This window comes from Leucoraja erinacea, chromosome 12 (genome assembly GCF_028641065.1).
Source record: "Leucoraja erinacea ecotype New England chromosome 12, Leri_hhj_1, whole genome shotgun sequence".
Classification (NCBI taxonomy): domain Eukaryota; kingdom Metazoa; phylum Chordata; class Chondrichthyes; order Rajiformes; family Rajidae; genus Leucoraja; species Leucoraja erinaceus.
In genome coordinates, this window is record NC_073388.1 from 1234387 (window position 1) to 1249978 (window position 15592).

A 15592-nucleotide genomic window follows, 5' to 3' on the forward strand; every position below is an offset into this window, starting at 1 on the left:
TTCACCCAGAGAGTTGTGAATCTCTGCCTCAGAAGGCGGTGGAGGCCGATTTGCTGGATGCATTCAAAAGAGATTTAGATGGAGCTCTTAGGGTTAGAGGAATCAAGGGATATGGGGAGAAGGCAGGAACGGGGCACTGATTGGGGATGATCAGCCATGATCACATTGAATGGCGGTGCTGGATGGAAGGGCTGAATGGCCTCCTCCTGCACCTATTGTCTATAATCTAGGAAGATCACAGTTGCTGAGGTCAGTGTCGTGCAGAGTTCAAGAGCCTGATGGTTGTTGGGAAGAAGCTGTTCTTGAACCTGGAGGTGACGGTTCTCAGGCTCCTGTACCTTCTTCCCCATGGTGGCAGCGAGATGAGAGAGTGGCCAGGGTGGGGTGGATTTTATACAAGGGCATTAGATGTTTGTTTACTTGGTAAAGTCCGAGTTCTATTTCTCCAGATCGTAGTTTAAACCACTATGACAGTTTAAAGTGCAAAACCAGAAAAACACTAAATCATCTTCAACCTTCTCTCGAGACGGGAACCAAAACTGTAGGTACAGGGAATGTGAAATAAAATAATATTGTGGAAACGCTCAGTCAGTCAGGCAGCATCTGGAGGGGTTGACGGACAGTTGATGTCATGGACAAGTCTGTGAAGGCAATACTTGGGCTGGAGAGGGCATTGGTGGATCTGTTCTTACACTGGTTTCTCTCTCCCTCTGTCAGAGTTGTTTCCTAAAGGATGTGCAGCTTTCAAAGCCATCACTCCCAACATCGAGGAGGAAGCTGCCATGAAAGAGGATGCGGGGATGCAAGATGTCCATTACACCGAGGTAAATGCCCTGTCTGTCTGTTGCCACCTCTTCCAAAATCACCTGCCCCATGCTTGGCATACGATGAGCGTTTGTCGGCACTGGGCCTGTACTCGCTGGAGTTTAGAGGGATGAGGGGGACCTCATTGAAATTTAAGGGACTGTCCCAGTTGCATGCGATTGCATGCGTTTAGCAAGACCAAACGGAGGCGGAGTTGGCGCTAAGTACGCATTAAATACACGTGAAGTTCGCGCATGACGTAATATGCGTCATACTTACCAATCAGCTGGGCAGGAGGCGTGCCGACTGAATTTGGGCATCGGGTGGTGACGTCATCACGAACGCCGTCAAGACACTGCGTACGACCACAATGCGCCTGCATGCCGACAGGCCGTTGGCGCGCAAAGATTTCGGACAGTGTCAGTTTTTCGGAGCTCCGCGTGATGTCGGGACCAGCCCCGCACAACTCCGCGCATCTAAGTGGGCCCGGCCCCGCGTGGCCATAGAGATACATAGAAACATAGAAAATAGGTGCAGGAGTAGAGGCCATTCGGCCCTTCGAGCCTGCACTGCCATTCAATATGATCATGGCTGATCATCCAACTCAGTATCCTGTACCTGCCTTCTCTCCATACCCCCTGATCCCTTTAGCCACAAGGGCCACATCTAACTCCCTCTTAAATATAGCCAATGAACTGGCCTCAACAACCTTCAGTGGCAGAGAATTCCAGAGATTCACCACTCTCTGTGTGAAAAATGATTTCCTCATATCTGTCCCAAAAGTATTCCCTCTTATCCTTAAACTGTGACCCCTTGTCCTGGACTTCCCCAACATCGGGAACAATCTTCCTGCATCTAGCCTGTCCAATCCCTTAAGAATTTTGTACGTTTCTATAAGATCCCCCCTCAATCTTCTGAATTCCAACGTGTACAAGCCGAGTCTATCCAGTCTTTCCTCATATGAAAGTCCTGCCATCCCAGGAATCAGTCTGGTGAACCTTCTCTGTACTCCCTCTATGGCAAGAATGTCTTTCCTCAGATTAGGAGACCAAAACTGTACGCAATACTCCAGGTGTGGTCTCACCAAGACCCTCTACAAATACAAGACCCTGTAGAACCTCCCTGTTCTTATACTGAAATCCTTTCGCTATGAATGCTAACATACCATTCGCTTTCTTCACTGCCTGCTGCACCTGCATTTCAATGACTGGTGTACCATGACACCCAGGTCTCGTTGCATCTCCCCTTTTCCTAATCGGCCACCATTCAGATAATATGATGCCCGTACGCCTCAAGCGACCACGTTTGATCGCGCCAAATGCGTGCAAGTGGGACAGGCCCTTTACCGAATAGCGAAAGGCCTGGATAGAGTGGATGTGGAGAGGATGTTATCACCAGTGAGAGAGTCTAGGACTAGAGGTCATAGCCTCAGGATAAGATTCAAGATTCTCGACCCGAAACGTCACCTATTCCTTCGCTCCATAAATGCTGCCTCACCCGCTGAGTTTCTCCAGTATTTTTATCTACCTTCGATTTTTCCAGCATCTGCAGTTCCTTCTTAAACATCAGGATAAAAGGATGTATCTTTAGAAAGATGAGAATTTGTTTAGTCAGAGGGCGGTGAATCTGTGGAATTCTCTGCTACAGACGACAGTGGAGGCCCCCAGTTGATATTTTTATAGGCAGAGACGGGTGGATTAATATGGGTGTCAGAGATTATGGGCAGAATGGGGTTGAGAGGGAAAGATAGATTCATGATTGAATGGCGGAGTAAATGATGGGCCGAATGGCCTAATTCCTGCTCCTATCACTTATGAATATGAACACTCAATGAGTAACTGGATTGTCACATCACCTTGTCAACTAGTGCTGAACTCCGAGGCTCCGAATGCTCATTGCGTTAGCATTATTTTCTTGGTTACCCCTAGAGCCATTCGGCACGCAAATGCCCATGACCACCAAGATGCCCCATCTCGGCTAATCCCACCTGCCCACGTATGGTCCGTATCCCTCAAAACCTGTCCCATCTACACGCCGGTCCCATCTACACGCCTGTCCAATTGTCTTTCAAATGTTTTTATTACATCTGCCTGATAGAAGATAGACACTATGGTAGAAAATATCTGGCACAGATGGACACAGAGTGCTGGAGTAACTCAGCGGGTCAGGCAGCATCTGTGGAGAACATGGATAGGTGACGTTTCACAGAGTGCTGGAGTAACTCAGCGGGTGCAGCAGCATCTATGGAGCTAAGGAAATAGGCAACGTTTCGGGCGGAAGGGTTTCGAAACCCGGAAGGGTTTCGGCCCGAAACGTTGCCTATTTCCAGAAGGATTTCGGCCCGAAACGTTGCCTATTTCCTTCGCTCCATAGATGCTGCTGCACCATAACTCAGCGGGTCAGGCATCATCTGTGGAGAACATGGATAGGTGACGTTTCACAGAGTGCTGGAGTAACTCAGCGGGTCAGGCAGCATCTGTGGAGAACACGGATAGGTGACGTTTCACAGAGGTGATGTTTGGAGAACACGGAGAGGTGATGTTTTGGGTTGGGACCCTTCTTCAGACTGATTGTAGGGGGCGAACAACTGGCAGCAAGCCTACAATCCTGCCTGATGTTCTCTGACCCGCTGAGTTAGTTAGTTTATTGTCACGTGCACCAACACACACTGAAAAGCTTTCGTTGTGTTGTGGGGCTGTCCCACCTACGCAACTTTTTCAGCGACATGTCGCGGGGTACATGAAGCCTGTACGGTCGTGAGTAGTCACCCTAAGGGTCGTACCTCGTTCTGGTCGCCGCTGGATTTTCAACGCGTTGAAAATTTTCGGCAACCTGTTACAACCTATCACGGGCGCCGGCAAAGTCACGTGGGTGGGATGGGCCCGTTACTCCAATGAGTTACTCCAGCATTTTGTGTCTGTTTTCGGTACAGACCAGCTTCTGCAGTTCATTTTCCTTGCCTCCTCTGGCAGTTTCTTCCACATACTCGGGGGCGCCGAACCTCCCTCGAGGTCGTCAGCTCCATTAGGCCTCAGCACAGACGGAGGCAGAGAAGGGGAATACGACAAAAAGGTCGTATTCCCCCGCAGGGAGAGACTGCAAACCCCGTTTCAACCCCCCCCCCCCCCCAAAAACACAAGCTAAAACCAAAAACTAGACTAAACAAACAAAATAAACAACATAAAAAACACAAAGACAACGGGACCGCCGGTAAGCCGCTGCAGCCAGAGCCGCGCCGCCACTCCGATACTCACGTGAGGGTGGCTGGGACGGTGTTCTGGCGGCGATGGCCTGAGTCCGGGGTTCGGCCGCGGGCCAGCAGCTGCTTCTGCAGAACTGGTGGGCGGCAGCTTCAACCACCCCGGGCCGCGGTGTTTGAGCCGCGGGACTGTTCTTAACATCGCCGGGGGGGGGGGGGGGGGGGGGGTATCGCCCCAGCGCAGAGGGAGAAGAGGAGGGAAGAGACTGCGACCTAAGACTTTTGCCTCCATCACAGTGAAGAGATGCTGGGTGGACTCACTGTGGTGGATGTTAATATGTGTTTATTGTTGTTTTATTGTATGGTATTATATGTATGACTGCTGCAATTTCGTTCAGATTTCTGAATGATAATAAAAGGCTATCTATCTATCTATCTATCTATACTCACTACTCTGTGAGTGTAATAGTCTCCCCCTGCATTGGGAAGTTCCAGAGTGCAGAATGTTGTTCTCAGCATTGTTGGGCATCATTGCTTGGACACATGTGGTGGTGGGGTGGTGCCCCACACGTGTCGCTGCACCCCAACTCTCGCTCCCCCTCTCCTTTCCCAGTTGAGTGGAGTTCAGTTTCAGTTTCATTTCTCGTCACCTGTACCAAAGTACAGTGAAAAGCATTTGTTGCGTGCTAAGCAGTCAGCGGAAAGACAACACGTGATTTCTCTTGCAGTTGCCCTGCAGCAATCATCAGTTCTGTTTGTCAGCCGCCTGATGCTGCCAGGCCCGCTCGGCGCTCTCGATTTCACTGCCACTATATTCATTTTCAGTGAAAACGATGACATGGGTCTAGGTATGACTGGGACACGGGCTGATAGTGAGGAGTGAGGTTTGTTACATCTGCCCATGGATCTACGATCAGTTCTGTGGGCTGGGGTTTCACGATTACTCACCACACCTCACACACTGAACGATGCAGAGATCTGAGTCGGCTTTATCATTCCTCCGTCTAGTCGTGTGAGATTGTAGATATCTTTGTGACTATGTGGCTTTCCTGCAGGTGCTCATGTTTCCTCCCACATCCCAAAGACGTGCAGGTTTGTAGGTCAATTGGCCCGCTGTAAAATTGTAGTGTGTAGGGAGTGGATGAGAATGTGGGATAACATAGAAATAGTGTGAATGGGTGGTCGGTGAAGTCGGTGGGAGCCATTTACATGCCAATAGACAATAGGTGCAGGAGTAGGCCATTCGGCCCTTCGAGCCAGCACCGCCATTATATGTGATCATGGCTGATCATCCCCAATCAGTACCCCGTTCCTGCCTTCTCCCCATATCCCCTGACTCCACTATTTTTAGGAGCCCTATCTAGCTCTCTTGAAAGTATCCAGAGAACCAGCATCCACTGCCCTCTGAGGCAGAGAATTCCACAGACGCACCACTCTCTGTGAGAAAAAGTGTTTCCTCGTCTCCATTCTAAATGGCTTACTCCTTAATCTTAATCCCGTCTCACGAAACTAAATCTAAATACCCTACATATTTATTTAAAGTATCATTCTAAAACACAACAAAGGGATATTGAAGTTCCTATTTTTAAAGAGTCTAAATCAGGGAAACAGTCCCTTCAGCCCATCAAGTCCATGCTAACTAACAAGTACTCATCTACCTATAATTAAGTTTAGAGATACAGCGCTGACACAGACCCTTCGGCCCCTCAAGTCCATGCTAACCACCAATCCCCGCATATTAACACTATCCTACACACACACACACACTACACACACTAGGAACAATTTATAATTTTATACAAAGCCAATTTACCTACAAACCTGTACGTCTTTGGAACGTGGGAGGAAAGCGAAGATCTCTGAGAAAACCCACGCGGTCACGGGTAGAACGTACAAACTCCGTACAAACGGCGCCCGTAGTCGGGATGGATCCCGGGTCTCTGGCGCTGCAAGCACTGTAAGGCAGCAACTCTACCGCTGCGCCACCGTGCTGCCCTACGCATTTCATTTAATTGCAGTTGGATACACCACAATGATTACGCCTCAGTTTATTCTAGAAGGGAAGCAGGAATCCCATTGTGTAACGTCAGTCAGACACATCAGTCCCATATTTGTGGTCCCAGGATGGAGTATCCTTGCCAAAGGCCACGCAATGCTGTACACCACTGTTGAATATATAATGTTGGACTCACTGTACTCAAACTAAAGCCCTGGACCACATTCAGTTCGAAAGCTACAACGGCAGCTGCATTTAATTCAATAAATATGAACGTTTTCAGTCGGAATCTGAGGGGTAACTTTTTTACACAAAGGGTGGTGGGTGTATGGAACCAACTACTGGAAGAGGTAGTTGAGTCTGGGACTGTCCCAACGTTTAAGAAACATTTAGATAGGTATATGGACCAGAGGAAGGCAGGTGGGACTAGTGTAGACTAGTGAGACATGTTGGCCAGTATGGGCAAGTTGGGCTGAAGGGCCTGTTTTCACACTGTATGACTATGAAGACTAGGCAGCCAATTAGGGTAACTATATATACATTGTTCATTGTGGTTAAATCCCGTCTGATGCAACAGTGTTCACTATGAGACCGATCCAGTTGGCTTTAGCACATTGATGTCTGCATGTGGCTCCTTAACTGCATGCCAGTTCAGGGCCAATACTGGTGGTGGCACAGTGGTGCAGCAGGTAGAGCTGCTACTTCACAGCACAGACACAGTGATTCGATCCTGACCTCGGGTGCTGTCTGTACGGAGTTTGCACGTTCTCCCTGTGACCACGTGGGTTTACTCCGGGTTCTCCTGAGTCCTCCCACATTCCAAAGACGTGCGGGTTTGTAGGTTAATTGGCCCTGTGTAAATTGCCCCTAGTGTGTAGGGAGTGGATGAGAGAGTGGGATAGCATGGAACGAGTGTGAATGGGTGACCGTTGGTCAGCATGGACTTGATGGGCTGAAGGGCCTGTTTCCCCGCTGTATCTTTCAGTCAGGACAGTTTATCAATGTGCTGGATGGATGGGGTACTGCTACTTATCGCCGCATGGATCTAGGTACACTGAAATCCCTTTTGTGCATGCAATTCAGTAAGAATCCAACTATGCACATGCACAAGTGTGTAACAATAGCAGGTTACACAGAGACAGTACCCAACATTCACCGTGTTTCTGGCATCAATCCTTGCAGTTCAGTTCAGTTTATTTAGTTTATTGCCATGTGTACCCAGGTAGACAATACACAATAGGTGCAGGAGTAGAGGCCATTCGACCCTTCCAGCCAGCACCGTCATTCAATGTGATCATGGCTGATCATCCACAATCAGTACCCCGTTCCTGCCTTCTCCCCATATCCCCTGACTCCGCTATTTTTAAGAGCCCTATCTAACTCTCTCTTGAAAGCATCCAGAGAACCTGCCTCCACCGCCCTCTGAGGCAGAGAATTCCACAGACTCACAACTCTCTGTGAGAAATAGTGTTTCCTCGTCTCCGTTCTAAATGGCTTACTCCTTATTCTTAAACTGTGGCCCCTGGTTCTGGACTCCCCCAACATCGGGAACATGTTTCCTGACTCTAGTGTCCAAAACATTAATAATCTCATCCTCTCATCCTTCTAAACTCCAGAGCCCAGCTGCTCCATTCTCGCAGCATATGACAGTCCCGCCATCCCAGGAATTAACCTTGTACAGTGAAAAGTTGTGTGTTGTGTGCTATCCAGTCAGGGGAAAGACAATACATGATTACAATCGAGCCATTTACAGTGTACAGATACATGATAAGGAAGTAACGTTTAGTGCAAGGTAAAGCCAGCAAAGTCCGATCGAGGATAGTCCAAGGAGCACCAATGAGGTAGATAGTAGTTCAGGACTGCTCTCTGGTTGTAGTAGGATGCTTCAGTTGCCTGATAATAGCTGGGAAGAAACTGTCCCTGAATCCGGAGGTGTGCGTTTTCACACTTTTGCCCAATGGGAGAGGGGAGAAGAGGGAGTGGCCAGGTTGCGACTGGTCCTTGATGATGCTGCTGGCCTTGCCGAGGCAACGTGTGGTGTAGATGGAGTCGTTGGAAGGGAGGTTGGTTTGTATGATGGTCTGGGCTGCAATGTCCACAATTCGCTGCGATTTCTTGCGGTTTTGGATGGAGCTGTTCCCAAACCGAGCTGTGATGTATCCTGGTCAAATACTTTCTATCAAATGTTTCAAGTTCCTACAGATGTGGAAGCTTCACTGGCGGAGGTGTAGTTCGACACGTTGGTCTTCATGTTTGTTGCACAGGCATCTGGTGCCCGCTGGTTTGGGTCTGTTCCTGCTCCCATCCCTTCTGGAGTGCCCCAGGCTCAGGGGAGACCTGATAACAGTCTATGTAATGATGCGAGGCATAGATATGGTAGACAGCCAGAACCTCATTCCCAGGGTTAAAATATCAAAACACAAGAGGGCGCAGTTTCAAGGTGGGAGGGGCAACGTTTACTGGAGATGTGTGGGACAAATATGTTACACACAGGGCGGTGGGTGCCTGGAACGTACTGCCAACGGGTGGTGGTGGAGGCAGATACAACAGTGGTGTGGAAAATACTTTTGGATAGGTGCATGCATACGCAGAGAGTGGAGGGGTATGGATCAGGTGCAGGCAGAGAAGAGTTGGTCTTGGCACCTTGGTTGGCACAGACATTGTGGGCCGAAGGGCCTGGTCCTGTGCTGTACCGTTCTGTGTTCACACAGAGATGTGACTCCAGTTTTGGGCAGTTGGACGGGCACTGCGACTACCAACTGCGCCACTTTGAGATGAGTGTGGTGATAGAATGATACAGTGTGGCAACAGGCCCTTTGGCCCAACTGCCCATACTGGCCAACATGCAACATACACTAGTCCCACCTGATTGTGTTTGGTCATGAGATGAACTTTAGAAAGGCAAATCTCTGACGGTAATTAATGACTGGGTATGGAAAGTCCAATAGGCCACCACACCCAAAGTAAAACATGACTAACATGTACGTACGCCTGCAGGAGTTATTTGCCTCTGGCATTTTATTAATTTTCTGTGTAAACGTCACGTGCTGTAAAGGTACAACGTCGGCACGGAGTTAAAAATAACTTGAGGTAGGTCTGTGCACAAAAATAACCAGGTGCGGGTGATGAGGAACTGCAGGTGCTGGTTTACAAAAGGAGACACAAAGTGCTGGAGTAACTCAGCAGGTCAGGCAGCATCTCTGCAGATTGTGGATTGGTGACGTTTTGGGTCGGGACCCTTCTCCAGAACGATTCAGGTGGGAGGTGGGAGGGAGACACAGGTGGAAGAGAGGAGGGGCAGGACAAAGCATGGTGAATGATAGGTGGATACAACAGGTGAGGGGGGGGGGGGGGGTGTAGACAAGCACTGTGTTGGATAAAGGCCAAAGATGAAAAGACAGAAGATGGAGATAAGGAGAGAGAAGAAGCTGTGAATGATGAAGTCAGAGGAAGGAATGTAGGGGGGGGGGGGGGGGGGGGGGGGGATGGGTGAGGATCCAGATCGGGCAGAGGGGACCGAGGGGAATGAATAACAGATGAGAGAAGTGGGTAAGGGTTTGTTGGTTTGTCACCTTTAAATTGTTCGTCTTCTTGCGAATGAAACATCAATAAACCAAAGGAATAGTTAGATCTGGTGCCGGGTGGGTGTTGAGCAGCCGGGTTGTTGTCTGTGTTGGCGTCAATGTCTGCCAGGCCCTGGCACAGCTCCATGTGGTGGGTGGTAGAGTGGGCACCCAGAGATGACATGGTTGGCTGTGTGTTGTTCTGCTCCACATTCACGGGCTGGGCTCTGGCGGAGGGAGTCCCCATCTCCGCACGCTGGCATTGAAACTCCCAACTCCAGCAGTCAACTCAAGAGAGTTTAGTGTCATGTGTCCCCAGATAGGGCGATGAAATTCTTGCTTTCTGCAGCACAACAGAACATTGTAAGCAAACAATACAGAACAGTTCAGTTCAATATACACATAAATAAACAGATAAAGTACAACAGGCTGTTACAGTTCAGAGATTGTTTGATGGCGAGTTTAATAGCCTGATGGCTGTGGGGAAGTAGCTGTTCCTGAACCTGGATGTTCCAGATTTCAGGCTCCTGTACCTTCTACCCGATGGCAACGGTGAGATGAGTGTGTGGCCAGGACGGTGTGGGTCTTTGATGACCACGCAGGTCACAGGTCTCTGGCGCTGTGAGGCAGCAACTCTACCGCTGTGTCCCACACACAGACTGCCAGTGATGGGAGGGATGCAGGTGTGTTCACAATGGGGTCTCCTCCACACCAGAGACGCCAGGCACAGATCATGTTCATGTGATAGGAGCAGCATTAGGCCATTCGGCCCATCAAGTCAACACCGCCATTCAATCATGGTCTATCTTACCCTCTCAACCCCATGTTCCTGCCTTCTCCCCATGACCCCTGACACCTGTACTAATCCAGGTGTAGTGAGAGCTGTGTGAAGCATGTCGACTCTGAGTGTAAATTGGTCCAAATGGCAACGTTGGGCTTTGGATGTGTGGGGCCATGGGAGATGCTTCAGGATAGAACTTCTTTAAGAGTTTATGGGCATGTCAAGGTGATCTTGCCACTCCCAATAACCCCAAGACGATTTACCAGTTCCAGTAATGAGTCCAGGTTAATATTTACGGGTGTGATTTATGGTGTCTAGTGAGTTGTTTGTTTGGTTTGGCAACAATCTCAACCAGATGAAGTCTAGGGTAAAAAACTGCCTGAGATAGTTTCTGAAAACAAAAGGTGAATCTAAATGTTGGAATACTGAGGATATTGGTTGGTTTAGTGGTTAGAGATACCGTGTGGAGTTTCTTCAGCTATATATATAATAATAATAATAATAATAAATTTTATTTATGGGCGCCTTTCAAGAGTCTCAAGGACACCTTACAAAAATTTAGCAGGTAGAGGAAAAACATGTAATGGGGCTTTTTCACGGGGGGACTTGACGCAAGATGTGGCCAGAGTGAAGTGGTCGTGGTCTAGCACGATATCACACGAGATAACGGGGGGGTAGACAAAGAGTTCCCACGGTACTCGGCATTTCTGTTATTTGTGCGAGTGACTTGTCCGTCTCCCGAGCTTTCCCGTTAAATCTTGAATGAGCACAAGTTTGTAAATACAGATGGTCCTTTTTAAGACAAGCATTACAAGTGAGAATTGCCTGTCCTCATGTATAATTTATTTTATGTCTCTTAGAGACATGATTCCAACCTCAAACACAGAGCGTGTAAAAGCTGTCTGCGACTTTTTTACTTTGCAGCTGCAGGGCACAGACAGACTTATAAGAGAAGTTTAAGTTAACTGCAAAAACAGCACTTTTACATCTATAGCATTGTATGTTTTTAAATCTTGGATAACATTAAATGGTTCTCCTGTTGATGAACTGATATATCGTTATATATACTCACATGAACACCCGGGATACTCCGCAGCCTTCGTCTCCAGCAGGTTCCGTTTTCTCTCCCTGTTTCTATAATCCTCTCTGGATTTATCGTAGAGAATCTCGTTAAATTCGTACCATTCTACAAGTTCCCCCTCTTGGTCCCTGGAGAAGTTATATGGCCTTACCTTCTGCCATCTTCCCTTTACATAAGCGTCTGTAGAGGCTATTCCTATAGCGGCTACTGGGGAGGTAATCTGAAATCCACCTTGCTCACCCTCTCCCTGCTCCAAGGAGCCCACAGGCAGTGTTATCTCTGGCATCTCCTGTTGCCTCTCCACCTGTCTCTCTTGCTGCGTCTCCTCCTTATTCTCCTGCATGGCAAAAACCTTTCTGACACGCTTTACCCCCTTTCTTTGAGCTTTTCTGGGAGCCATCTCTGCGTGTTCCTGTTAAAAAGATTCTCCAACAATGACAATGAGGTGGGACGTCCTCGATGGACACATGTTCCATTGGCGACATTGAGAACACCTTTTTTACTCACCTTCTGTCCCCTCTGTCCAGCTTCCGGGTTTACCGTTCGCAGGAGTTCCCACGGAAACCGCAAGAGTTACTACGGATATTGCACTGGCCACTACGTTCATAAAATGTTGCAATGCTCAACCACAAGTGTGCAAGTCACTCTTGGACAAATTCAAGCTTGCTTGAATTTTCTCCCGAGTACCCAAGTTACACGATTACCTGCCGTTAGCGCCACGGTGGTCCACGGTGGTCCACGAATGCCGTACGGTTATCGCACGAGGTTCCCACGATGTTAAACTCTGGTTACCTCTTGCGTCAAGTCGCCCCGTGAAAAAGGGGTTTAAGGGGAATGAAATAAATAGTGGAGACATGACTAGTACACAAAGTAAATACAGAATTCAATACAAAACACAATATGAGGCAATTAATGCACAGATGAAAAGGGAGGGGCACGTGGGGCTAAGGATAGGCAGAGGTGAAGAGATGGGTCTTGAGGCGGGACTGGAAGATGGTGAGGGACACGGAATTGCGGATCAATTGGGGGAGGGAGTTCCAGAGCCTGGGAGCTGCCCTGGAGAAGGCTCTGTCCCCAAAACTGCAGAGGTTGGACTTGTGGATGGATAGGAGACCGGCTGATGTGGATCTGAGGGATTGTGAGGGTTGGTAGGGGGAGAGGAGGTCAGTGAGATGTGGGGGAGGGGGAAGATGGTGGACGGCTTTGTAGGTGAGGATCAGGATTTTGCAGGTGATCCAGTGGGAGATGGGAAGCCATACACTGGTTCTCTACAAGGGCAATGTGCCGAAAGCCTTCTTGACCATCCCATCTATTTGTGAACATTGACTTCTCCAGTTTCAGGTAGTCCCTGCTTTCTCCCTCCTTCCCCTCCCCTCCCCAGCTCTCCCACAGCCCACTGCCTCCGCCTCTTCCTTTCTTCTTCCCGGAGAGGGGAACGAGAGATACAGAAAGATGTAGAGAGATGTAGACCAAATGAATGAAAGATTCGCAATAAAGTAAAGATGATAAAGAGGTGAGGCCATGTTTAAGAAAGAACTGCAGATGCTAGAGAAAATGGAAGGTAGACAAAAATGCTGGAGAAACTCAGCGGGTGGGGCAGCATCTATGTCACCGAAACGTCACCTATTCCTTCGCTCCATAGATGCTGCCTCTCCTGCTGAGTTTCTCCAGCATTTTTGTCTACCATCTTTGAGGCCACTTTCAGGGAACTATGACCCTGCATTCAGAGATCCCTCTGCTCTACAACACTCCCCAGGGCCCTGCCATTCACAGTCAAGGTTCTGCCTCGATTCCAAAATGCCTTACAACACCTTACATTCATCTGCATCAAAGTCCGTAAATGTCTCATCATTATTGTAGGCACCGTGTTATAGGAAAGATGGTGTCAGACTGAACAAGTTTTGGAGAAGATTTCCGAAGATGTTGCCAGGACGATGTTGTGAGCTATAGGGAGAGGTTGAGTCGGCTGGGTCTCTATTCCTTGGAGCGCAGGAGGATGAGGGGTGATCTTGTAGATGTGTATAAAATCCCGAGAGGAGTGGATGAGGGTCTCGACCCGAAACATCACCCATTCCTTCTCTCCAGAGATTCTGCCTGTCCCGCTGAGTTACTCCAGCATGTTGTGTCTTTCTTCGGTTTAAACCAGCAATCGCAGTTCCTTCTTACACAGAGTAGGGGAATCGAGGACCAGAGGTTTAAGGTGAAGGGGAAAAAAATTGATAGGCATCTGAGGTGGTAACCTTTTCACACAAAGGGTGGTGGGTGCATGGAACAAGCTGCCAGAGGAGGTAGGTGAGGCTGGGACTGTCCCAATGTTTAAGAGTGGTGGATGTTTATGTTAACTTTTATGTAGTTGTGTGGCTTGCTGCTTTTTTTAGTTTGACAGTATGGACCTTAATTAGTACATGTGACAATAAACTAGCCTTGAAACCTTGAAGAAACAGTTCGACAGGTGCATGGATAGGACACGGTTAGAGGGATATGGACCAGACGTGGGCAGTGGGACTAGTGTAGGTGGGGTATCTTGGTCAGTGTGGGCACGTTGGATCTCTGTGCTATATGACTCTTATGACCACACACACACACACACACACGTCCACACATGCGCACACATGCGCACACACACACGTCCACACGCGCGCAGACACACACACACGCGCGCGCACACACACACACACAAGCGCGCAGACATGCACACACGTACACACGCACACGCAGACATACACACACATGTGCAGATCCACACACGCACAAACACATACGCTCTCACACCCTCGCACGCTTGTGCCCTCGCTCTCACGCCTGCTCTCACACTCGCTCTCAATCACTCTCTCACACTCTCTCTCTCACACTCTCTCTCTCTCACACTCTCGCTCTCACACACTCTCTCACACTCACTCCCACACACTCTCACACTAGTGGGGTCAGTCGCTGCTCACTGTGTGGTCACACTCTCTCTGCAGGACGTGCTGGTCTCACACACTCGCTCTCTGCGTGGACTCTCTCTCACACTCTCGCTGAGCTCCCTACTCACTGATGGCCGTCATCTACAAGCTCATCATCCCCATCTCTCAGAGGCGCAGGGACCCTTTGAGGTGAGAGGTGGCGGAGCACACCCGGAACATTCAGTTACTTGCTGGCAACCCAGACATGCTAACTGCTTGATCCAGCGACTGCCCTGGGCTGGAGCAGTGCGTGGGTTGTGGAACGCTGAGCGTTACGAGCTGATGGCCGTCATCTACAAGCTCATCATCCCCATCTACGAGAGGCGCAGGGACTTTGAGGTGAGAGGTGGCGGAGCGTTGCCGGAACATTCTAGTTATTGCTGGCAACCCAGACATGCACAGCCTTGATCCAGCGACTGCCCTGGGCAGTCCCTGTGGGTTGGAGTGGGCGTGGATGTGGTGACAAACACCACACACTCCCACACACTGAAACACTCTGATTTCGGCTCATTGAACACTGCTTTCTCACCATGTATCATTCACTGATTGTGTGTCAGCCCAGAGTAATAATACCCTGACAACACAGTGCTGGAGTAACTCACGGGTCACTGTCACTCTCACACATCAACATTACTCTGATTCTCACACATTATTACTCTGATTCCCACACATTATTACTCTGATTCCCACACATTATTACTCTGATTCCCACACATTATTATTCTGATTCTCACACATTATTACTCTGATTCACACATTATTACTGATTCTCACACATTATTACTGATTCCACACATTATTACTCTGATTCCCACACATTATTACTCTGATTTCCACACATTATTACTCTGATTCTCACACATTATTACTCTGATTCCCACACATTATTACTCTGATTCCCACACATTATTACTCTGATTCCCACACATTATTACTCTGATTTCCACACATTATTACTCTGATTCCCACACATTATTCCCACACATTATTCTGATTCCCACACATTATTACTCTGATTCCCACATTTTTACTCTGATTCCCACACATTATTACTCTGATTCCCACACATTATTACTCTGATTCTCACACACTATTACTCTGATTCCCACACATTATTACTCTGATTCCCACACACTATTACTCTGATTTCCACGCATTATTACTCTGATTCGCGTGCATTATTACTCTGATTCTCGCCCATTGTTACCCAGTAACTGCTGCGC

The 15592-nt window shown here is 48.6% G+C and overlaps 1 protein-coding gene across 1 annotated transcript in view; it reads left to right on the top strand.

Moving 5' to 3' along the window:
• Positions 1–15592, top strand: part of LOC129701980 (dedicator of cytokinesis protein 11-like) — a 221125-nt gene that overhangs the window by 157216 nt on the left and 48317 nt on the right. Inside the window, 2 exon segments of the mRNA XM_055643437.1 lie at positions 718–846; positions 14617–14708. Coding sequence (XP_055499412.1) covers positions 718–846; positions 14617–14708 — 221 coding nt within the window.